This window comes from Malus sylvestris, chromosome 3 (assembly GCF_916048215.2).
Source record: "Malus sylvestris chromosome 3, drMalSylv7.2, whole genome shotgun sequence".
NCBI lineage: Eukaryota > Viridiplantae > Streptophyta > Magnoliopsida > Rosales > Rosaceae > Malus > Malus sylvestris.
The window spans coordinates 31,822,678-31,848,326 of record NC_062262.1 but is presented as its reverse complement, the minus strand read 5'-3'; the positions used below and the strand labels follow the sequence as shown (position 1 = coordinate 31,848,326).

Below are 25,649 nucleotides of genomic sequence, written 5' to 3'. Positions count from 1 at the left end.
GAATTTGCTTAATCTCAAATGGTTATGAGATTATGAGCATTTGTCCATGCACTCATAAAGATATTTTGGTTGAGTTTCTCTCTCCGTGTGAATCATTTTTTAGCGAGGGCGCTAGGTGCAACCGCCAAAGACCCCAACACCAAATTAAAGGTCCCGAATTAGATTTTATTAATTGATATATTTGTAGGAAAAGAAATTTAGACAAAAGGTCATTTGCTAAAATCTATATATGTTAAGGCCACAGTGGGGCAAAAAAAAAGTTAATTAGTCTCTCTCAAATTTTTCCTAGAAATACAGTTGATTCAATTGAAAGTTTGTATCCTTAATATCATTTTGTTTTAGCGAAACTATTATGAAAATAAAATTGCTGTAACAAGAAAGGTTTAACTTTTCTCTTTTGATGCACTTTTTCTTTACACATATACCTTGTATCACAATAAAATTGAAATCCCAAAATGGGGAGGGTTTAACTTTTTTTTTTTTTTTTTAACAAACAAAATTATCTACATTAAGCTGGAGGGGGTTGTCACTTATAATATTTTTTCGATGCGCATTTGATATAGTGTAAATTGGATTGTGTCTTCTTCAATCCAATTCAAAGGTTAATATTCGTTCCGATCGGATTAATTATCGAAATCGATCACTTATATTCATAAAAAAATAAAAAATAAAAAATAAAACTTTGCCGGTTTCTTCTCATGCGGGTATCCCTTGATTCCTCTCATGATGATAGTCTTGAGGTGAGACATCAATGAAGCAGGCAGACTGTGGTATGTTCCATAGATGCTCTGAGCATATGGAAGGTTTATGCCTTAATCGGATCGAGTTATCCTCACCACATTCCTTGTCCTGAAAAGGCCTTTTGAAGCATAAATTAACTGCACGTTTGATGCTACTGTCAAGTTTAAAGTTTGAAATTTGAAAATTCTAGCCCTTTTACTTTGATCATTTTCTGTAACTAGTATAACTTAGCTCCTTTGATCCTTTTGCAACTTAGTCATTCATATTATTGTTAAAAACCTTACCCTCCTTTGATCCTTCGATCCCAAATTAGCCACGAGTGTCAACTGGCAGACCATGGCATGAGTAGCTTAACCACATCTCTTCATATATGTTCATGTCACCACAATCGAATCCTCCCCGAGGTTAAAAGAAGCAATACAAAGTGGATAAGAAATGTATACAGTCCAAAACAAACATCTACAAATCAATCCATCTTAAGATTTACAAAGGTGCTTGTGTGATTTGCAACTTTGATAACAGAATCCATCTAAACCCGTTTATTAGACTTACAAACGACACCCGCTGTAAAAGCTAAACATTACATTTTAGACAAGTTCAACCCAACAAGTTCTAGAGCCCCTCTCAAGCATTAGCTCTTTGTATAACTCATCGTTATAAACAGTCATCTTAGTCAAAACTTTACCGTTCTTTAACAAATACTTTGCCACTTTCTTCACATGCGGGTATCCCTCAAATCCCCTTATAGTGATAGTCTTGAGGTGTGATATCAGACAAATAGGCACTGACTCCGTTGTCCTCCATAATCCTTAACACATTCCTCGTCCTGAAAGAGAACAAATGATGAGAACAGTACATAGCTGGAAGTTGGTATAACTTCGCATGAGTGGGAATACATCTTACTTCTTTATTTTCGATGACACGAGATTCCAAATTAGGTGATTTCTTGAGCAACTGTGTTAACAAATCCCAACGATAGCAATCATAAAGAACCAACTTCAACTGGGTCAACTGATCGAAAGCAGGCGGACAACACTCCTTCACGAAATATAAAGAATTGACCTCATCTTGCATAAACTAGATGCTTTTTCAATTCGCTCAAATCATCAAATGCAGGCAGCCAATAACCCTTTGTGAAAGATAAAATATTGATCAAACTTATAAATTAAACATTTACTGATGCATAACATACTGTTTGAAATCATAAATTGCCAAAACGTAACACAGGTTTGAATTACAAAACACTACTTTTGGTACGAAGTAAGAATGATAAATAGGGTAAAAAGAATGGAACAAGATGGCATGCCAGGGATGTGCTTTTACCTCATCTAATTTATGGTAGTGCAAGGATATATGCAGAAAAACTTAATGTAAAAGAAATGAGTTATGGAGCCTCCAGAAGAGCAGTTGTTCGTTCTGAAGCGTCATTCCACTCTTGTTCATAATGGCTATAGAGATCGACACTGCCTTTGACCAGATATTTGAAATTCTCAAACAAATAAATAGACAAACAGTCCTGCTTGATGTCAAGGTTTTCAAGCTTTGGGGCATTAATAGAAATATCGTACTCATGATCTTTAGAAACAAGGTAAGCACTGACGAAGGTCATTCTTAATCTCTTTAGTTCAGGTGCAGAGACCTTAAACATCAAAACTAGTAAATCTCTAACAGTTGCATTTATAGACAAATCTTCAAGTACGGGGCAGCATGAGAAAAGCTTCTCCATTGAGTCGTCTTCAGGATATTCAACTTTGACATCAAGGAACTTGAGTCTTGGGAAACAACCTGACGTAGGAAGACCATAGGTAATACAATTTGACTTCACCTTGAGAACCACCAGTGTTTTGCACATGAAAACGCATTGAGGCAACTCGAAAGTCGGACAAACTATATTATCACTATAAACACAAAGATCAAGTTCAACAACATTATGCCTGATGGCAGTGCAAATCCAACCTACAATACGAGAGAAATCTTCAACACGATAGTAACAATGAAGTCGAAACTTTTGAATATCCAACGAGTCACGAAGTGAAAGTACCCTATCGACAAACATAAAAAAACCAACATAGTTCGACATATATTCTTCCTTCCACGTAGTAGACATTTGTTCAAATTCGAAGTCTAGATTGGGGACAGAAGCCCATATACTCTTCCATCTTGTGGACAGAATGCTGGTCCTCACGGAATATTTTGTTGGAATGAAGGAGAGTATGTGACAAAGAACTGCATCCGGCAATTCACTAATCCTATGTCCCTGAATATTTTGAGAATTTGACTTTGAACACATTCTTATGTCCCTGAATACAATAACAACAAAGCCTTTTCCCACTAAGTGGGGTCGGCTATGTGAATCCTAGAACGCCATTACGCTCGGTTTTGTGTCATGTCCTCCGTTAAATCAAAGTACTCTAGGTCTTTTTCTTAGGGTCTCTTCCAAAGTTTTCCTAGGTCTTCCTCTACCCCTTCGGCCCTGAACCTCTGTCCCGTAGTCACATCTTCGAACTGGAGCGTCAGTAGGCCTTCTTTGCATATGTCCAACCCACTCATTCCTAATCTTATCATTTCTCGTGAGCCCACACCTCCAACGAAGCATCCTCATCTCCGCTACACCCATTTTGTGTACGTGTTGATGCTTCACCGCCCAACATTTTGTGCCATACAACATCGCCGACCTTATTACCGTCCTATAAAATTTTCCTTTGAGCTTCAGTGGCATACGACGGTCATATAACACGCCGGATGCACTTCTCCACTTCATTCATCCCGCTTGTATTCCATATATTCTGTCTTTGATCGGCTTAGGCGAAGACCTTTAGATTCCAACACTTCTCTCCAAAGGTTAAGCTTCGCATTTACCCCTTCCTGAGTTTCATCTATCAACCTTATATCGTCTGCGTAAAGCATACACCAAGGAATAATATCTTGAATATGTCCTGTTAACTCATCCATTACCAATGCAAAAAGGTAAGGACTTAAGGATTGTTGATGCACAAAATTAGTGAGGACTTTGATACAACAAAAAGTATTAAGTTTGTGACCTTCGCTAGATTGCTCCAGTCATTAGTGTGGATAAGTAGGTAAAATGATAGAGATAGGAGAGCAAACACAAGATGTACGTGGTTCACCCAGATTGGCTACGTCCACGGAGTAGAGGAGTTCTCATTAATTGTGAAGGGTTTACATAAGTACATAGGTTCAAGCTCTCCTTTAGTGGGTACAAGTGAATGATTTAGTACAAATGGCATTAGGAAATATTTTGGGAGAATGATCTCCTTTTATAGAAGAGAGTTTCTAGCCTTGTTCTGACATTGACACATGTCGTGTTGTGATTGGCTTTCGATGTTGACACGTGTCGCGCTATGATTGGCTTCTGATGTCGACATGTGTCGCTCTGTGATTGGCCTCCTGGTTGGAAGGGAAGCTTCTCGGTTGGGGACTTGCAAGATCCAAGCCGCTGAGTAATCACGAAACTTTTAAGTACCGAAGTGTGGTATCGTTTTCACTTGCCTTATCTGTCTCATAGGTAGATGTGGCATCTTCTCTGGAAGTACTCTTCCTCCGTCCAGGGGTGATATCTTTAACTGGTGGAGATGCACAAGGTAATGTATCAATTTCACTTGAAGCTTACTTGTAGTTTCAGGCTTGGTCAAGCGCGATACAAACCATGTAGTAGGAGTCCCCCAAGTCGCCAAGCTAGGGGATCTGCTGAAAGAGGTGACAGACAAGGTAAGTAATCAGAGCTCCAAGCAATTAGTCCCAGATCAGAAGTTTGATTTTGAGTTCCGACTGATTGTTCTCATTCTCCTTATCTTGCAGGCAGCATGAAGGATAAAGAGAAGAAAATGAGATGAGATGATATGAGATACTTTTTCTTTTGAAGAAGTAACTTTCCACAGGCTTATTATTGAACTGGGCTGGAGGGTTTTCTGGTTACTTCCAGAGTATAAGGCCGACTGAAGAATTTGAGGGTCAAAACAAGTCCATCAAATCTAGAGTACGTTCGACCTTGCTGATATGGGATACTTTTGCTGTTGACAAAGTAGTGGAAGTATCGGCACGTGTCCTGTTACGCTTGTCTCCATATGCTTCCTTGTATCCTTCTCACTTGCCCTATCTGTTCCTCAGGCAGATGTGGTATCTTTTCTGGAAGCATAAGATGTTGAAGATGAGTACTCGAGAGCAATGCCAGGTAAGTAATCAGGTAAGGGGTTCCAGGTAGTCAGTTCCTGACTGGAAGCTTGATTCCAAGTGCTGACTGATTGCTCTCTTTCTCCTTGTTTTGCAGGTAAGAACAAGGCCAAAGGAAAAGACAGGGAAAAACATGATATGGGATACTCTTGCTTTTAACCCTGATGATATGAGATATTCTTGCTCTGGTGTAGCTTGTTTGCAGAGGTATTATCGGGGGGAAAGAAAGTTGAGTATTTCGAGAGGCTTCGTTAGGAGTGCCCTTTTAGATATGAGGAAGAGTTGAGCATTTTTGCAGGTCTACCTGTCCGTTGAGGATGGAGGTCGACATATATAGGAGTCTCCCTAACAACAAGTAGTAATGCTATTCCTTTACCCTTCTTGGTCATAGCACTGTAGTGGGAGCTGCCAGCTTCACGTGTTTTAACTCTGTCAGAGCACTTTGAAAAAGTGGTATGTGGTATCTGGAAAGCTGATGTTGCATGTGAAGATTACAGACAAGCTTTATTCAAGGAGATCTGGCTCTCGAAGTTGAGAAAGCGATGCCTCTTTGGTTTTCGAACAAACGATCCTGTCGGGGATCTGGCTCTCGAGATTCGGAGAATAGTGCCTCTTTGATTTTTGAGAAAGCAATCCTGCTGGGAGTCTGACTCTTGAAATTCGGAGAGCGTTGTCTCTTCGATTTTTGAGAAAGTAATCCTATTGGGAGTCTAGCTCTCGAGATTCGGAGGGCGGTGCCTCTTCGATTTTGGAGCAAGCAATCTTGTTGGGAGTGTTTTCTCGAATGTGAGTAAAGGTTGGACATTTTTGCTAGTCTACCTTGCCACGGAGCACAGAGGTTGACACACAGGGACTTTCTAATTATCCAGCAGTTGTGCTGTTCCTTTACCCTTATGGGTAATAATATGGTAGCTAAACCTTCAAAATTTATGTGTCTAAACTTTGTTAGTGCTGTTTCTTTGATATTCTTTTACCCTTTTTGGTCATAGCGATGTAGTGGGAGCTGCAAGCTTCACGTGTCTAAATTTTGTCAGAGATCTTTAGCAAAGTTATCTGTGGTACCCATGAGCTGATGTTACGTGTGCAAAGTGGATGATTGAATAGTAAGATTCACGTGCTTTCTACTTCACCAGAAATCTTTGATAGATTGCCCGTAATTTTCGCAAGGCTGAGAAAGCAGGTGCCTCTTCGATTTCTAAGATCGGCCCTCGTGGTCTCTGAGCAGCCCAGCTTTTGAGAAAGCAAGTGCCTCTTCGATTTTTGAGATCGGCCCTTGTGGTCTTTGAGCAGCCCAGCTTTTGAAAAAGCAAACACCTCTTAGATTTCTGAGATCGACCCTCGTGGTCTCTGAGCAGCCTAGCTTTTGAGAAAGCAAACGCCTCTTCGATTTCTGAGTAGACGCCTCTTCGATTTCTGAAGCTCCGTCGAGTGCAGATTTTTATAAAGGCTGACATTAAGTTCCAAAGCACACTTGAATCTCCACCAGTAGAAGCTCCTTTCTTGCACTTCTAAGATCTTGATTTGTTTGACCTCTTCTCTCTTCAACACCTTTGAAAATGTCTGGCCCTTCTGACCGTCATTTTGACTTGAACCTTGGTGAAGAGGCAGCCGCGCTTTCTCCAAACAACATATGGCGCCCATCCTTCTTATCCCCTACTAGTCCTCTTACCGTTGGGGATTCCATGATGAAGAATGATATGATCGCTGCGGTGGTGGCCATGAAAATTCTCACTCCCAAAGATAACAGACTTCTTTCCAAACGGTCTGATGAGTTGGCTGTTAAGGATTCTCTGGCTCTTAGTGTTCAGTGTGCAAGTTCTGTGTCGAATATGGCCTAACGCCTATTTGCTCGAACCCGCCAAGTTGAATCATTGGTGGCTGAAGTGATGAGTCTCAAGCAGAAGATTAAAGGGCTCAAGTATGAGAATAAACAGTTGCACAGGCTCGCACATGATTATGCTACAAACATGAAGAGGAAGCTTGACCAGGTGAAGGAATCTGATGGTCAGATTTTACTTGATCATCAGAGGTTTGTGGGTTTGTTCCAAAGGCATTTATTTCCTTCGTCTTCTGGGGCTATACCGCGTAATGAAGCTCTAAATGATCAGCCTCCGATGCCTTTTCCTTTTAGGGTTCTGTCCAGTACTGAGGCTCTGAGTGATCACCCTCTGGTGCATTCTCTTTTTGGGGCTCTATCGACCGCTGAGACTTCGCCTAAGCAACTTTTATGAATGCCCCATCTTGTTTGTTTATTTTGACTCATGTATATGTACATATTTGTAACTTATCAGAGATATCAATAAATAAGCTTTGTTTCATTTCAACGTATTGTGTTAAATACACCAAAGCATTCTTCACTAAGTTCTTTGAATTTTTCTTTTGTTGAAGCTTGTATGTTGAAGCTTTGTGAGTGAAGCATGTAGGTTGAGGTAGTGTTCCCTTAATTTCTCGAGTGAGGAAAACTTCTCGGTTGAAGACTTGAAAAATCCAAGTCACTGAGTGAGGTCGGCTATATGAATCTTAGAACGCCATTGTGCTCGGTCATGTGTCATGTCCTCCGTTAGATCCAAGTACTCTAAGTCTTTTCTTAGAGTCTCTTCCAAAGTTTTCCTAGGTCTTCCTCTACCCCTTCGGCCCTGAACCTCTATCCCGTAGTCGCATATTCTAACCGGAGCGTCAGTAAGCCTTCTTTGCACATGTCCAAACCACCGTAACCGATTTTCTCTCAGCTTTCCTACAATTTCGGCTACTCCTACTTTACCTCGGATATCTTCATTCCTAATCTTATCCTTTCTCGTGTGCCCACACATCCAACAAAGCATCCTCATCTCCGCTACACCCATTTTGTGTACGTGTTGATGCTTCACTGCCCAACATTCTGTGCCATACAGCATCGCTGACCGTATTGCCGTCCTATAAAATTTTCCCTTGAGCTTCAGTGGCATACGGCGGTCACACAACACGCCGGATGCACTATTTCACTTCATCCATCTAGCTTGTATTCTATAGTTGAGATCTCCATCTAATTCTCCGTTCATTTGCAAGATAGATCCTAGGTAGCGAAAATAGTCGCTCTTTGGTATTTCCTGATCTCCGATCCTCACCCCTAACTCATTTTGGCTTCCATTTGCACTGAACTTGCACTCCATATATTCTGTCTTTGATCGGCTTAGGCGAAGACCTTTAAATTTCAACACTTCTCTCCAAAGGTTAAGCTTCATATTTACCCCTTCCTGAGTTTCATCTATCAACACTATATCGTCTGCGAAAAGCATACACCAAGGAATATCATCTTGAATATGTCCTATTAACTCATCCATTACCAACGCAAAAAGGTAAGGACTTAAGGATGAGCCTTGATGTAATCCTACAGTTATGGGGAAGCTTTTGGTTTGTCCTTCATGAGTTCTTACGGCAGTCTTTGCTCCTTCATACATATCCTTTATAGCTTGGATATATGCTACTCGTACTCATTTCTTCTCCAAAATCCTCCAGAGAATGTCTCTTGGGACCCTATCATACGCTTTTTCCAAATCTATAAAGACCATGTGTAAATCCTTTTTCCCCTCTCTATATTTTCCATCAATCTTCGTAAAAGATAGATTGCCTCCATGGTTGAGCGTCCTGGCATGAACCCGAATTGGTTGTTCGAAACCCGTGTCTCTTGCCTCAATCTATGCTCAATGACTCTCTCCCAGAGCTTCATTGTATGACTCATTAGCTTAATACCCCTATAGTTCATGCAATTTTGTACGTCGCCCTTATTCTTGTAGATAGGCACCAAAGTGCTCTTTCGCCACTCATTTGACATCTTCTTCGTTTTCAAAATCCTATTGAAAAGGTCAGTGAGCCATGCTATAGCTGTCTCTCCCAAGACTTTCCACACTTCGATCGGTATATCATCTGGGCCCACTATTTTTCTATGCTTCATCTTCTTCAAAGCTACAACCACTTCTTCCTTCCTGATTTGACGATAAAATGAGTAGTTTCTACACTCTTCTGAGTTACTCAACTCCCCTAAAGAAGTACTCCTTTCATGTCCTTCATTGAAAAAATTATGAAAATAACCTCTCCATCGGTCTTTGACCGCGTTCTCTGTAGTAAGAACCTTTCCATCCTCATCCTTGATGCACCTTACTTGGTTTAGGTCCTTTGTCTTCTTTTCCCTTACTCTAGCTAGTTTATAGATATCCAACTCTCTTTCTTTGGTATCTAGTCGCTTATACATATCATCATAAGCCACTAACTTAGCTTCTTTCACAGCTTTCTTCGCCTCTTGCTTCGCTCTTCTATACCTTTCACCATTTTCATTGGTCCTATCCTTGTATAAGGCTTTACAACATTCCTTCTTAGCCTTCACCTTTGTTTGTACCTCCTCATTCCACCACCAAGATTTCTTTTGGTGTAGAGCAAAGCCCTTGGACTCTCCTAATACCTCTTTTGTTACTTTTCGGATACAACTAGCCATGGAATCCCACCTTTGGCTAGCTTCCCCCTCTCTATCCCACACACACTGGGTGATTACTTTCTCTTTGAAAATGGCTTGTTTTTCTCCTTTTAGGTTCCACCATCTAGTCCTTGGGCACTTCCAAGTCTTGTTCCTTTTTTTTCTCACTCTTTTGATGTGTACATCCATCACCAACAAGCGATGTTGATTAGCCAAGCTCTCTCCTGGTATAACTTTGCAATCCTTACAAGTTATACGATCCCCTTTCCTCATTAGAAGAAAATCTATTTGTGTTTTTGATGACCCACTCTTGTAGGTGATCACATGTTCTTCTCTCTTCTTAAAGAAGGTGTTGGCTAAGAAGAGATCATATGCCATTGCAAAATCCAAGATAGCTTCCCCATCCTCGTTTCTCTCCCCAAAACCATGGCCACCATGAAAACCTCCATAGTTGCCTATAAATCTCCTCCTATAAATAACTTCTCTGTCTGAGCAATCCCTTGCACCAAGTCTCCAAGGTCTTTCCAAAATTTCTCCTTCGAACTCGTATCCAAACCTACTTGAGGTGCGTACGCACTAATTACATTGATGAGTTCTTGTCCTATTACAATCTTGATTGCCATGATTCTATCTCCTACCCTCTTGACATCTACAACATCTTGTGTCAAGGTCTTGTCCACGATGATGCCAACACCGTTTCTCGTTTTATTTGTGCCCGAATACCAGAGTTTAAACCCTGAGTTTTCTAGATCCTTTGCCTTAAGACCAACCCACTTAGTTTCTTGTAGGCACATAATATTTATCCTTCTCCTCACCATAACTTCCACTACTTCCATAGATTTTCCCGTTAGGGTTCCTATATTCCACGTTCCTAAACGCATTCTACTCTCTTGAACTCTACCCTTCTGTCCTAGCTTTTTCAACCTCCCCCGTCTAATAGGATCAAAGTACTTCTTTTGTGTGTCCTGTGTAAAGTTGATAGGAGCATATGCTCCCAAACAACTTTGAGTGGAGTCGTTCGATAAAAAGTTTCTATGGCCCCCTTGCTCATTTAACACTGCATCCGGGTGCCGATGGAGATACAGCGACCCTTGCTCACTTATCACTATGCTCGGGCCACACAGCGTGTCACTTACGGGTGACGCCCTAGCTTTAGCGCGATTTCGTTCTGGATTCATTTTCATAAGGATTCGACGTAAACCAGGAGTGCTGACTGTCGACTACCTGAGGCCCTCCCCCTCCTCCTTTATCCGGGCTTGGGACCGGCAATATAAGATAAACTTACACAGGCGGAGTTCTTATGTCCCTGAATATTTAAGTAAAAAAAAATGAAAAAAGAAAAATACAAATCAATTAATTTACCTTGACCCTATCTTCCCATGAAATTATACTTTGTAGAAAGAAAATAATAAAAATAATAATAAACAAACCGACTCGAGAAGAAAAATAATCGAGGCAACATTTTCATTAAAACTATACTTATTCCAGAACTATCAACATAAACAAGGATTAGATTTTGTTCACAGGGCAAGAATTGAACTTTCTATTAACCGTTAATAATAATAATGTTAACAAACAGACTCGAGAAGAAAAATAATCGAATGCAACATTTTCCTTAGAACTCTATTTATTCTAGAATTATCAACAGAAAACAAAGATTAGATTTTGTTCACAGGGCAAGAATTGAACTTTCTATTAATCATTACTCCGTTTTCTTGGTAACCAAACAGATGGTAAAGAAGTCATAATGATGAAGCAAGGTACCTGAAACGTTCTGAGCTTAATTTCCCAGTAAAAAATAGTAGTGGCAGCGAAAAGTAATACTGTGATGCTTAGAACCGACGGGAGAAGTATATATCGGACAAATGAGAAGCCTATCGAGAACGATTGGGTTTCGACCATGGAAGACAACGCCGATATTATCGGTTTTTCGCGCAATGGATATTTAAATAGGTATCCAAATGGTTTTCGTCAAAATATCGCAATATTTTTTGAACTGCTACTCGGAGAAGAACGTCAGAGCTTCTACAACTCCGGCCGACTGTAAAACAGGACCCTAGACTCCGATCTAGGGGGTCCGAGACTTGTCAGAGGAGGAAGACGAGGAGGCGGAGCAGTCGACATGGACGACAACGTTTTCGACTTGGGGGACGAGGGAGTGGAAGCGGCGGGAAACGACACAGCAGCGGCCGAGGGCGGCGGTTGCTGCTGCGGCGGCGGATTTTGATTCGCGGTGGAAGCCATGGGAGGAGGAGCAGCAGATCTATAAATATGTGTGTGGGTTTTGTATGTGAATGAAAAAGATGGGATTTTGATTCCCTGACGGAATGGATTTTAGAGAGAGAGAGAGAGAGAGGGGCGATCAGGAATTTTGGATTTGCAGAGAGAGTAGGATCTGAAGAGAGTGACGAGCAGGGAGGAGAGAGAGAGACAGCGAAAAATAATTAAAAGTTGTGGGAATGAGGAAGGAGGGAGAAGGGAGAAGAGAGAAGGGAGAAGGGATTGAGGTCTTTGTGTTGCGTCTGTGACTTGGCACCATCTGCAAAGAAGAAGAAAAAGAAGGGCTTTTGGATTGGTGCGTTGGCACCATCTGAAAAGAAGAAGAAAAAGAAGTGGTGCGTTGGCACCATCTGAAAACAAGAAGAAAAAATGTTTGCCAAAAAAAACAAAAAATGAAGAAGAAGAAATAATAATAATAAAAAAAAGGTTTTGGAATGGTGTGCTGCATCATGTGAAAAGTGTAAAATATTGTACTAATTCATTATATATAAATGATTATGGTGTGTTTAGACTTCTTTCATTAATTACTACATATTTTTTACACTCACAATGTTTGTCAGCTCGCTATATAATCAACTTGATAATGTTAAATCCATCATGCAATGCATTTCCTTCCAATTTTTTGTGATAAACTAATAGATAATTGACTAAATAAACATCCTGCAAAGTTTCAATAAAAATTTCCAAGTTTTTCTTACAATTTCCATGGTTTCCATGTAATTTTTATCGATATCGATATTATCCCGATATTTCCATCGATATTTTCGTATTTTCGGACTACCGATATTTCCGATATTATCGATACTTTCTTCCTTGGTTTCGACCAGTCAGCTGCTTGACTTTGAACCTTTCCAGCCTTCCCACTCACGCTTTGAAGAAACTGACTTAGAAAATAAAAAATAAATAAAAAATAAATAAATAAAGAAATAATAAACTCTATTCGTGCTTTCAAGAACAATTGAAAAGGTAAATCCAAATATCACCAGCTTAGTATATCCTTTTTAAGTTCAACTACAAGTAATGACGAATTGATGTTATAATATTATTGAAATCAAGGCCTACACATTAAATTATTGACGTATTATAAAAATAGTGCATATTAAAGATCCAGGAAATAACATAATATCTTCTCATACAAAAAAAAAATAATAATAATAATTCATGTGATAACATTAGATAAACTACCCAAAGACCAAATTGAAGATTCATTGCCTTTGAGATTGAATGGCAAATTGGGATAAAATGTATTTAACAAAGCCATCCAAGGATTGGTATGAAGAACCACCTTGTTTGATGCAAATTTTTGCCTTTTCCATTAGCATTAAGATTCTATCTCTAATCTCCTCCCCTTCTTTTTCCGCCATTATTTTTCTAATTGTTCTTTCAATCTCCTTTCTATCCACACCATGCTCCAACTGCAACCCAACTTTCCATACATGACTCACATATCTTGCATTTGCCATTTGATCACTTAGACATGGCATGCAAATCATGGGAACCCCTTCACAAATACTCTCCAATGTAGAGTTCCAACCATTGTGAGTCCAAAACACTCCAACGGCTTGATGTGCCAACACGTTTTTTTGTGGAGCCCATTTCACAATTTGGCCCCTTCCATTCAAGGCCTTGATAAACCCGCTAGGCAATGGTTCGATCCATTCTGACCCATGGACTAACCCGGGTCGGACCACCCACAAAAAGGGTTGGTTGCTATTGGCTAGACCCCAAGCTATCTCCAAAAATAGGGTTTCATTAATTGCAGCAATGCTCCCGAAGCTCACATAGATGACAGATTGTGGTGCTTGAGTGTTCAGCCATGGAATGCAACTTTGGTCTTGTGATAATAAATTGCTGCTTGAAGAAGTGTTTGCAGGAAAGCACTTGTGAAGCGGGCCTATGGGGAAAATTGGAGTGTTGAATTCTTGGCGGATTGTTGCCAGTGAATTTCCTTCAAGGTCTTCAAAAGTATTGAAAATGATCCCACATGAGGCTTCGACTGCCTTCTTCAAGCCAGAAACTGCTTCATAGTATTTTTGTGGGTCCTTTGTTTTGAGCACAGGAAGGTCTTTGACTTTGAAAGGTGGAAGCTCTAGTACTGGCTCTTCTAGTCGAGATTCTGTTGATCCCAACACAGAAAGATATCCATACAAATGTAAGTAATTGTTGTAACCCTAAAAATATAAGTATATATTAACATATAATTATGTGCATTGTACCAAACAATACCATAATTTTGACTCATTATCTTGTTTCTTCTCCTTTGATGCAACGATATTCTATTGTAGTCCTCTGGGAGAAGGATGTTTCTTGATCACACTATGGAGAAGTAATAACTAAATATCGAACTTAACACAAATCATGAATCGTAGGTTTTTACTATGTGAATTGAACCTGATATAGATACATTTTTTGACCATTCGGCTAAGATCAACAGATCGTGTAGTACCATTGTCTGGCTACCCTTCATTTATTAGAAACCAAAGGATTCTCCCAACTTATTTAAATTTGTTTGTTACGTAAATCACATGCACAGTACAATTCATCGATTTCTAATAAACGTCTTAGATCGAAAAATTACTAATACAATGAAGTCAAGTCGACAAAATAGAGCATCCAACTCCAATTAATTAAACAATAACAATAGATGGACTCAAGATCATAATTCTATGTTGTCAGGTAAGACTTGACGATTGACAAATGATTTTTCCTTTGACCAAAAAAAAAAAAAAAAAAGAAAAGATAAATGATTTTTCCTCACATTTTTCTCATTTCACACGCACCTCTACTGATTTTTGTTTCTTGGTTGTTCCTTTAATTTAAGAACCTTTATAAAAGTCAGAAATAAGTAGAAGTTTGCATAGATACAAAATGGATGTGGAATTTATACTCTCAACAAAGATAAGAGGGGGATGTATACCTAGATTGAAAAGGATCTGAAAAGAAACTCATAAGAAACCACACAGTTACCTTGTATTGGGAGGTAACCCTTTTCCAGCAGAAGTGGAAAAGCAGCATAAGCAACAAAGGAAGACGCAGCCGATGTCCTCAACAAAATCCTTGCGAGCTTATGGTTCTCAGCAACGTGTTGAGTGAAACTAAACAAAAGGTCAGAGATCAAACAAGCAACAGGTTCCTGATCATCATCTGATAGCAACCTAGCCAAACATTCACTGAAGGGTTCAAAACACTTCACGTTTAGAAGCAAAATGAACGCCATAACATCGTTCGTGGAGGCCTCAGTTCGAGACAATTCAACGGGGATTGAGTGGAAGGTGAAGTGTGGATGGGTTGTAGGGTTGAGAGAGTTGAATTGGGTGTGGATTATGGTTATGGAGAAGCCTTTGTGGTGTAGAACGTTGGCTAGTTCTAGCATAGGGTTTATATGTCCTTGAAGAGGCATTGGGAACAAAATCAATCTCAAACCCTTCCTTTCCTCCATATTAGAACTGATCAGTGGGAGTTCTCTCTGTAATTTTCTCATCGATTGATAATTTTCTTCCATATTAGAAGCTTAGTGGCAGAATATTTTAGATAAATAATTGTAGTGTAAGAATGGATTGATTCATCTCATCGAGATTGTTTGAACTCATCGAGATCGATATTCCTTATTGGCGGCCGATGCAGAAGCATACAAGAGAATAAATACACTCTCTGCCTAATACAATTTGGAAATATAGCCATTTCAAAGTATACGTATTGAAATATGACCTACTTTTTTTAATTCTTATAAAGCTAACCACAATTGATGTTTAAAGACTAAATTACCCTAATGCTAAAACTTTCTCATTTCCTTTCTTCTTCCCATCTGTGAATTCTGATTGAGTTGCTTCTCAGTTATGTCTGATATCTATCATTTCCTCCGTCTCTTCCCCTTCCGACTTCCGTTTTCAACCTATATATATATATAATTCCATGAGATTGAGCTTCTCTTTCCTTCCAGTATACACAGCTCGCCATTCTGCTAAGTTAGTCGTCTTCTTCACGGTTGTGGGTTGGTAGGTGATGGGTGGTTGAATCAATTCAATGACTAATCTATATTTGGTAAACAAAGTTTGCTATCGCAGAATTCGGGACTGAGGAAGTGAGAGGGAAAAAGATGTGTTGAGTCTGGGAGAGGAACTGGGCATGAGAAGAGAACTACACCTGATCAGCGACAACATATAAAAGTGTAATAATGCACGGAAGATAGCAAGAAGCTGCGATGCCAATGATACATGCCAGTGCAACACAAAAAACATCAAAACCCAGGAAATTTACGTTGGAGCAATATTAGAAAATATGAAAATAACACAAGAATTTCAGTGATAATAATCATAAAGAAATTCACAACATCAATTATATATGAGATTAATATAAACAATTAGAGACAAGGTTAGAATAATTGACAAACTCGGAGATTGAGGCTTGCATAAATTCAATGTCCTAAAGATAGAATTTCGCCCATACTCTTGTGCTTATAGTTCGGTAGGCGTCCATCTCTCAGGATTCAACAATCTATAATCCGAAGTCAAAGCACTTCAATCTTCGGACTCTGGCGAACTTTATATATTCCGTACTCTCAAGACATGACTCGGAATTTAACACATGAAACATGAGAGAAACAAAGTGGGGAAACCCTATTTCTCAATAGTAAAAATTAACTCTAATTTTCTATATGTAATACCAATGGTTTCATGGGTTTATATAGAATCCAACTTCTACTTATTAAAGAGATGTAACTTTTCATCTATAAGTATACATCATTTATCAAGAGAATACACCTAAACAACATAACCTTTCTAAGAAATTGGTTATTTTTCATTCAATTATTAAAATGATATATTATAATATTTCATATTATAATATATAATTTCCAACAATCCCCCACATGAAAGAAAAATCAGGAAGAATTTGAGAGTATAGGCGGACAAGAGATGCATCGAGAGAGGTGTCTTTTGGACTAGAACCTACCCTAGTGAATACTTATCGGATTTACTTGGTGACGCAGTGAATATAAAATCTTGAACTGTTCACCGCAGTAGTAAACCGAGACAATAAGCAACACACATCACTAATCCTAATATATTCCGGTTCATACGGTTGTGTTCATTTTGGTCCTGAATAAATCTCGGATTCATGAGAGCTTTAGAGAATTTAGCCATTTCATACTCATAGAAGCAACTCACTTCTACTCTCACATAGGTGACCACTGATTAAGAATAGTCAGCTCTATTTCTCTTAGTTATAAGATATCACTGTCATTAAGTATAAATATACAACCTAAAACGTCTGCAGACAACACACTTCTTCCATCATAGGAATGAGGTATATAGTGTGTTAACTTCTTTGAATCATGCCCAACCAGTTTGCCTATTAAACTTAGACCATGGGATCTCCAATCAACTAAGTTAGGTTTCCGCTCGGCTGATTCATTAGTTATGTTGGCTTTAGCCTCATTTCCCTCGATGATCAACTTACTTTCTAGTCAAACATTTAATAATTGGTACCACTTAGGTTGGCTATCTTTAATGGGTGTATACAATCCATCTTATGAAATCATATTTCAAACGAGAGTAGTTGATTTACAATGTCAAGTCCTCAACCGTACATGTTGGGACTTTAGTTAGTAATTTGCTAATACTTGGGCATACTCCCCCACATTTAAGGTAGTTGTAAGAAGGTCTCTAACCTTGCCATACCTTAAACAATTACTCATTACAGGAGATGACATCTTAAATGTTGTTCAATTAGCAAATTACTTTTATCCAACCCCCACAATTCTTTCATAATTGTAGTTTCTTTTAATGCTATCATTAAATCGATCACATTTTCCACTTTAAGAAGTAAGGAACAACTAAGATATACTTTATCTATCTTTTCTTTTAGGCTTTCAAGCCTCACTAGAAATTATGAGAAAATCACTTCTTGGCTTTCATTCTTTCCTTACTATGACTAACATGTATGACCCAATGGCCATGTCCATTTATATGCTTACTTAATAAGCATCATTATGTCTAATTCAATTATGTGAAATGTCTTTCACATTTTCAGTGTCGTCTTTTCCTTTCTGAAAAACCTTCACACTTTCAAGATTATTTCTCTATATTGATAACATTTTGAATAACTCAATAATATTCATTTTCTCCATGATTGATATGGAAAATGCAGTACTCTCCTCGACAAAGAAGCAAAACACTGCTTACTTAAGTTATCTTCTAGAATGTGCTGCATCATATATGACTAATATGAGATATCCATTATGGGCATTTTGAAATTTATTCATCTCTTCGAAAAAATCAAATAAGTAAGTGTTATCACTGTGTGATAATATACATCCAGTTGGTAATCGGTATGTAGAAGGTAAAATACTAGCCCATGAACACATGTATATTTAAGAATGGTAATGACTGGTTGGAAAGGTCATACCCTTTCACTATCAAAAGCAACACTTCAAACGTCATGCTTTTTCTTTGATCTCACATAGCAGATTACAATTTTCAATTCCACCACATCATAAAAACCACCCATTTGTCAAATAGTTGCATCCTTTTTGCAACTTAACCGTCGCACGGCTCTAAATGACCCAAGATTAACCTCCACATAGTTCTATATGATCCAAGATCCTTGACTCAAATGGATATCAAACCGATGTTCTCTTTTTCTGGAATCTCCAATTGATCAATTGTGTCGGGGTTCTACATATGCCACATATATTTTATAGAACACCCAATGAACCAATCCCAGGAATCTTCACATATGAATGCAGCAACCAAATCAAGGCATACATCTAAATGTCCATGTCTGTCAGTGTCTAGACACGAGTTTAAATGCCACAACTATTAATGTAAAAATAAATAAATAAATAATTACGTCATTCTCATCCCATTTCAGTTTTCTTAGCGTTGCACGTATGAGGCTTATAACCATGTAATTTTTCCGGAAGATAGTGCATGCACAAAATGAAAAAGGAACTACTATATTAAAGCATCATTCAAACAGTATTGTCCATGCATATACATGATGAATATATACATAAACCAAATGCAGTTCAACGCCTTAATTAATTTTGTAATGTATCATTGTACCTTACGACATCAAAGATTCTAACTACCAAATTCACCAGACTTATTCTAATTCAAGTATTGCAGTATGATATTTATCATCAATAATTCCCAGAACGATCTTTTGTTGTTTTGTATACTATATATACAATCTACAACCCATCATCTAGCCCAATGATCAAATTAAATCTTTCTATTGAAATTGGGAAGATTCATGCCTCAGTTTCATCATTAGATGTAGCGATCTTCCTTCTTAAAGAGGGCTAGGGTTTATGTCAAACACAACATATTCTATTTCCAATATCTAGCCACTGCTTTATGAGAATTGTCATATTTTCTAATTATTGCAAAAATATATAAATTTCTATCTTTAGATTATTGGAGCAATATTAGAAAATATGAAAATAACACAAGAATTTCAGTGATAATAATCATAAAGAAATTCAAAACATCAATTATATATGAGATTAATATAAACAATTAGAGACAAGGTTAGAATAACTGACAAACTTGGAGATTGAGGCTTGCATAAATTCAATGTCCTAAAGATAGAATTTCGCCCCTACTCTTGTGCTTATAGTTCGGTAGGCGTCCATCTCCCAGGATTTAACAATCTATAATCCGAAGTCAAAGCACTTCAATCTTCGGACTCTGGCGAACTTTATATATTCTGTACTCTCAAGACATAACTCGGAATTTGACACATGAAACATGAGAGAAACAAAGTGGGGAAACCCTATTTCTCAATAGTAAAAATTAACTCTAATTTTCTATATGTAATACAAATGGTTTCATGGGTTTATATAGAATCCAACTTCTACTTATTAAAGAGATGTAACTTTTCATCTATAAGTATACATCACTTATCAAGAGAATACACCTAAACAACATAACCTTTCTAAGAAATTGGTTAACATTATTTTTCATTCAATTATTAAAATTATATATTATAATATTTCATATTATAATATTTAATTTCCAACAATTTATGCATAGCCTGCAGACAAAGCCACATTGCCATAATTAACAGTTTATCCTTGATTTTCGTATAAATGGATGAGAGAAAGAGGTCACAAACCTGTAAAGCTGCGAGGAGGCGCGTGCTAAAGATTGGCCGGTTGCGGATATCCACTCGAACCCAATGATCCACCTACCGCTTGGGTAGCAATCGTGAAGTTAAGGCATTAACTGCATGGTTTGTGAGCAGAAAAAAGTGGCATTCATTTGGGTCAAGGGGTTGATGTACCCTGGATGAAGTTCAGAGTTAAAAAAAAAGGGTTCTTTAGAGAAAGGCCCTTGAAACTCCTATTTTCCAAACAAAAACCCACCCAAAAATAAATATTCAAATAAAACCCAAAATTCAAATAGACTACCATGTAGACAAATATGTAACCAATTATTACAACATATTTACAACTTGTGCTACAAAACCCTAATTATGTCAATAAATATTATTACTCACCCTAATTATGATTAGCAATTAACCCCATATGGAAATTTACCTTTCGTGTATCATAAATATTAGTAACATGTATATATATACGACAATTTATCCATATTCATAAACAATTATGGGCACATTTTTTCATATGAAAATTTTGTATAATCAGTTATTTTGCATCAAATAATATTGTTTGATAAAAAAAAAAAACCAATTAATGTTCTTTATGTTGTAGGTAAATTATTTTACATAGATTAGACATTTTTTATTTGTTATTGTATATGCATGTTAAAAATAATTTATCTATATTTATATGTAAAATATAAGTAAATTAATTTTGAATCAAATAGCATTTATTTTGTAGGTAAATTAAAATAGTAGTTACATTATTTTGGTCAAGTTAAACAGTGCCTAAATTATTTCGTAAAAACTAAACCAAGACAAATTATCACCATTAAAATGAAACAATAGATACCTTTTTTTTATTTGATTAAACAATAGGTAAATTATATTGTAGGTACATTATGTTTGTAAAAAAAAAAAGGAAAATTGAAAGTAGTAGATATATTATTTTTAACCAAATTTCCTTTATTTGTAGGTGAATTATTTGTATGCATTATTATATATATATATTGGGCACATTTTATTCCTAATATATATATGTGCAATGATTCACCTATATTATTATAAAATATAAATAAATTTCTTTTGAATCAAATAACATTTCTTTAATTTTATAAGTAAATTATTTTGCATGTATTATTACTGGACAAATTTTATAGTGCCCTTTCGGATTTTCATTTGGGTAAGAAAATGACAAGATCAAATTAAAACTGTCAAATTTCAAATTTGAAAAACAATTACAAAATCTTAAGGAAAGTATAACATTAGTGCTTTTTTTGTTTGTTCCAAGAAGCATTAACATACAATTTGTTATGACATATTAATATGCAATGATTTTAAACATTAATGCATTTTTTTCATTAATCCCTCCCTTCAAATATGCATAGAATTTAATGTATACATTAAAACTTTAATTAGGGGTGTTTTAGGCATCTAAAAAATGCAAAATGTGTAAAGGCAAATAGAATTAATGGCTTTGCTTATGTGGAGCCTAGTCATTGGGTTTTATTCAAGTAAAAAGACTATGTCGGGTTTTATGTAAAGAAACTTGAGTTTCAAGGGCTAAAGTCATATTTTCAGTAAAAAAAATACAATGTTACGAGGAAGAGAGTTTTAGTCCAAGGGTAATTAAGTCTTCTAACTTTGGTTAATTTTATAAGAAATAAAATAACCAGGTTATATTTCAATAAGTGATCTTTAAAATGGCTATATTTCCAAATTTCCAAATAATTAATGGTTTTATTGATTAAAAAAAAAAACACCACTTTTTTTGGCCATGTTAACATATTTAAGAAAAAAAAAAACTTTGGTTTTGTACTTTTCATGTAGTTACTGTTAAAAAATTTACAAAAGGAAAGAGGTATTCATCAATTTACCCCTAAACTTGTAAGAATTGGCCAATTTCCCCCCTCAACTTTAATTTTGGCCAATTTCCCCCCTAACTCTCATAATTAATCAATTTGCACCATACTGTTAAATTTTTAAGGCCAAATCGGATAAATAGTCCTCGTGGTCCTAAGGTATTCGGATGATAGATCCTGTGGTAAAAAAATTCGGATTTAAACCCTCATGGTAAAGTCTATTCAAATTTATGCCCCAAAACTTAACTTTCGTCCTTTTTTGTTAGCCTGCACGTGAGGGATCCCAAAAGTAGATTGTATGCAATAGTTGGGATCCCAAAATTACGAATCCTAAACAAGCTTTTTGGGCAATTTTCCAGTAACCAAAAGGCATAAAAATCACAAATCAAGAATCATCAAGCCAAATTTCATGTGAACCCTAAATCCTAATCAAGAATCATTAGATTAAATATCCAAACAATCAGCCGGATCCCAATGCAACAAAACAAATTCTAGGAAAGGGGATCGAGAACATAAACCCTAAGAACATATAAATCAATAACCCTCATGGGTTTTTTTTTCCATTTTTTTTTTTTACAATTAACAATTAACCAAACAAATTTAAGAACCCAAAATTAAGAATCACCCAACCAAACTTCAAATCCATAATATATTTTCTCAGCATCCAAACAGAGGATAATGCAACACATGAAGAAATAAGGACGCAAATGAAGAAAAGAAAGGGGATCGAGAAATCAGACCATGATGGGTTTGAACTTCTTGAGCTTCTGCAGCTTCTTTAACTCCATCTGAAGCTTGTCTTGCTCTTAGCCCTTCATTGCGAGATCTTCCTCCTTGGTCTTCAAGATCTCATCATTTTCCTTCAGAAGCTCCAAGGTTTTCTCCTTCTCGAGCTTCATCGCTTGCAGCTTCTCTTGCATTTCTTCGAGTTCTTTCTCGAAAGACGACAGTTGGGTCTTCTTCTGCTTGGCCTGTTTCTTAGAAGTCGCAGCTTTGGCTGCCTTTTTAGGGGAGGTGCGAGTCTGAGAAAGGCTCGCGTGGTTCTCATTTGTTGGATTGATGTCCGATGGTGTTTGGATCGGGCTTGGAGTGGCGTCCGAGACCTTTCCTGTGAGGACATTGGTTGCATTTCTAGACGGGTTTTTATCCTTGAGTGCCCTTCTGCTGGTCCTTGGCTTCCGTTGGGCATTTCGGCGATTGCGGTGTTAGCCATGGCAGAGAGAGAGAGGTCGGAGGTTGGAGGTCGGCGATTGCGGGATCCCAGCTATTGCATGCAATCTACTTTTGGATCCCTCACGTGCAGGCTGGACGAAAGTTAAGTTTTTGGGCATAAATCCGAATAGACTTTATCACGAGAGTTTAAATCCGAATTTTTTTACCACAAGGTCTATCATCCAAATATCTTAGGACCACGAGGACTATTTATCCGATTTGGCCAATTTTTAATTTTTCATCTATTCTTCCATTAAGTAGGTCACGTGCTGTCCGTATGATTACCTTTAAAGGGCAAAAAAGTCATTTGTCCTACACCTTCTATCTTCTTCCTTTTCTCCGAACTTTCTTTTCTTCTTCATTTTCTCCAAGCCAAGCCCGTGCTATCAAATAATTAATCACATTTCATCTTTGATTGGCCATCTTGTATTTGGCATTTTAAATCAATTAATTTGTTTGATGTAAATTAAAATTAATTAAAGAATTAATAAAGACAATTCCTTAATTAATTTTTGTCAAATGTCGACACGTGTCACTCTTGATGATTCATTCAGTTTTAATGAGTCACGCGCCATGTGTACGACCTGAGAGACACATGGTGCATATGACGTAAGTTGTGACATGTTGAGATTTTAATATGTTGGTCAACATTTACTTCACCGAAATTTCAAGATTTCAAGGCGTGGTGTACATATGTTCTTGTCATGTGTATAGGGTGCATTTTGAAATCCTTCAACACGAAACATAATTCAAGGGCGGTGAGCACTTGATCATGAATCAAGTTGAAGTTTCTTCAAGGGTAGTAGAGGCTTGGTATTGGACAAAATGGGACCATGACCAGTTTCACATGGTGGGTGATCTTCAGCTTTGGTGGTAGATGAATAAGCGCATATTTGTTGCGCTTGTTCTCCACTGAATAAACACGTATTTGTTGCGCTTGTTCTCCACGAGCTTGATGATGAACACGAGTGTTTGTTGTTTGGATTGGCCAGAGAGCTTTCTGGTTTCCTTCAAAGGTGTGTATTTACTTCATTTCCTTAGAGTTTGATTCAAGGGTGGGCGACACTTGATCATGAATCAGACTTGTGATTTCTTCAAAGGCCGTCGAGACTTGATCTTGAATGAAATGGAACCACGAGGAGTTTTATGTGGTGGGTAGTCTTCAGCTTTAATGTGGATGAACCAGCACATGTATTTGTTGTCTCTTCACGAGCTTGATGAAGAACACGAGTGTGAGCCTTGAAATATGGTTCAAAGACTTGTGGTTTGAAGCCTCTCGTTTTCTTTTGGCCAATATGCACACTTACTTTACACATTTGGCATCATAAGGCTTTAGTAGACTTAGCTTTACCCTTGAGATGTAGTCAGTGTTCTAAAAATCTCCTTAGGCAGCTGTCTAGATGCTGGGCGACAGAGCTCTACTGCAGATTTCAGTCAGGACATTCACAAAGGCGAGGAGGAAATAGGCGGTTGTTTAAGCTCTCTAGGTGGTCTTATATGCTCTAGGCAGTAATTTAGGCGGATTGTGCAATTTCCGATTCATCATTTGCTGGCATCTGCATCACCAGCCGTTCACTATCCGAAACTCGTCTTTGCAATTTTTGATAGCCTGGTTCTACAAAAGGTGGGTTCTGGGTTCTGCACATACCTCACTGGTTGAGAAGAAGAGGATGGGAGTGAAGGTGGGTTCATCAGAGAGTGAGATAGGAGAATGGGATAAGTTGCAGAAAGTGAGGGAAGACATTGCCATCGCGGTTTTGAGAGAAAAAAAGTGGGGTGGGTGAAAGTGCCAGCTAATGTTTGTGGTTAGGGTTTTTTTTAATTAAATGTCATTTGATATATTTTTATAAATCAATCCCAGGTCTTTTCCTAAGAATATATTGCCCAATTAATGTTTGTGCTAGCTACTATTCATATTTACAATAAATATTTGGGTGTGTTATCTACGCATTTTTTTTATTTCTCACACGTTCTATTAATTTTCAGCCGCACATCGGATGAATTGAAGAATATCAAATGATGTAAATTAATAAGAGGTGTGTGAATAGCACACCCTTAAGTATTTATTCATGTATTTTTCTTATTATTTTTCCCAAATTAATTATATAAGTAAGTTCGCCTAGGCGCTAGGCCCCAACTAACGTCTAGCGTCTTTTAGAGAGTATAATGAAAGTGAATCCAACGAAAAACAAAATGTTCAAAATTTTTCCCAAACTTTAAAACACAATTTGTGGGGTCTAAACGACCTCGGAGAAGCCTCAGAGGCTGGGGGCTTTTTCATATTGTCAATCATGGAATACCTGTTCATGTTCTGAGGAGATTAAGGATGTGGTACGTGGGTTTTTTGAGCTAGACACTCATGTGAAGAATGAGCTTGATACTCTGATCCCTTTAACTTGTGGTCTACAATAGAAAATCTAATCTTTACAGTGCATCCGCGACTTATTGGAGAAAGACTTTTATGTGTTATGTGGCTCCTGATCCTACTAAGCCAGAAGACTTGCCATAAGTGTTCAGGTATGTGACCTGCCATAAGAATTAATCAATCCCTCTTGATGAACTAATGAGATGGTTTAATCTTGAATTTCTAGGTAACAATCCATTTCTGGTCAATAAGAATTCTTTTACGATTTATATCCATGTTTGTTTATAGAGATAGAAATATGAACAACTCACTTGAATGACATGGATTGATCTTTCTCGTATGCCCGAAGCTCTTGGATTGATGAACATGCCTCATCTCGTGTGGTGAATTTTCAAGTCTAACATGTGGACAACACAAATAAGGTAATGTGGAGCACATGTTGCCGTTA

The 25,649-nt window shown here is 37.5% G+C and overlaps 2 protein-coding genes and 1 pseudogene across 2 annotated transcripts in view; all 3 read right to left on the bottom strand.

The window, feature by feature from the left end:
* LOC126614615 (UDP-glycosyltransferase 76B1-like) overlaps window positions 1-24,578 on the bottom strand; it is an 80,339-nt gene extending 55,761 nt beyond the window's left edge. The window contains exons 1-5 of the mRNA XM_050282263.1: window positions 24,485-24,578; window positions 19,774-19,946; window positions 14,627-15,796; window positions 12,945-13,775; window positions 12,507-12,539 (exon numbers count right to left, since the gene is read on the bottom strand). Of these exons, the coding sequence (XP_050138220.1) occupies window positions 12,507-12,539; window positions 12,945-13,775; window positions 14,627-15,161 (1,399 nt within the window). The 5' untranslated portion in view covers window positions 15,162-15,796; window positions 19,774-19,946; window positions 24,485-24,578. The remainder of the gene's footprint in view (window positions 1-12,506; window positions 12,540-12,944; window positions 13,776-14,626; window positions 15,797-19,773; window positions 19,947-24,484) is intronic.
* Window positions 1,088-11,233, bottom strand: LOC126614620 (FBD-associated F-box protein At5g22730-like; annotated as a pseudogene).
* On the bottom strand, window positions 1,889-3,031 carry LOC126614619 (F-box/FBD/LRR-repeat protein At5g53840-like). Its single transcript, XM_050282268.1, has one exon. It carries the CDS (start codon window positions 3,029-3,031, stop codon window positions 2,126-2,128), a length of 906 nt encoding a protein of 301 aa, XP_050138225.1. The 3' UTR covers window positions 1,889-2,125.
* Window positions 24,579-25,649: the final 1,071 nt, after the last annotated feature.

Bases quoted from the DNA above. Each gene is read 5' to 3' on its own strand.
- LOC126614619 (XM_050282268.1), bottom strand. From the start codon at position 3,031: ATGTGTTCAAAGTCAAATTCTCAAAATATTCAGGGACATAGGATTAGT.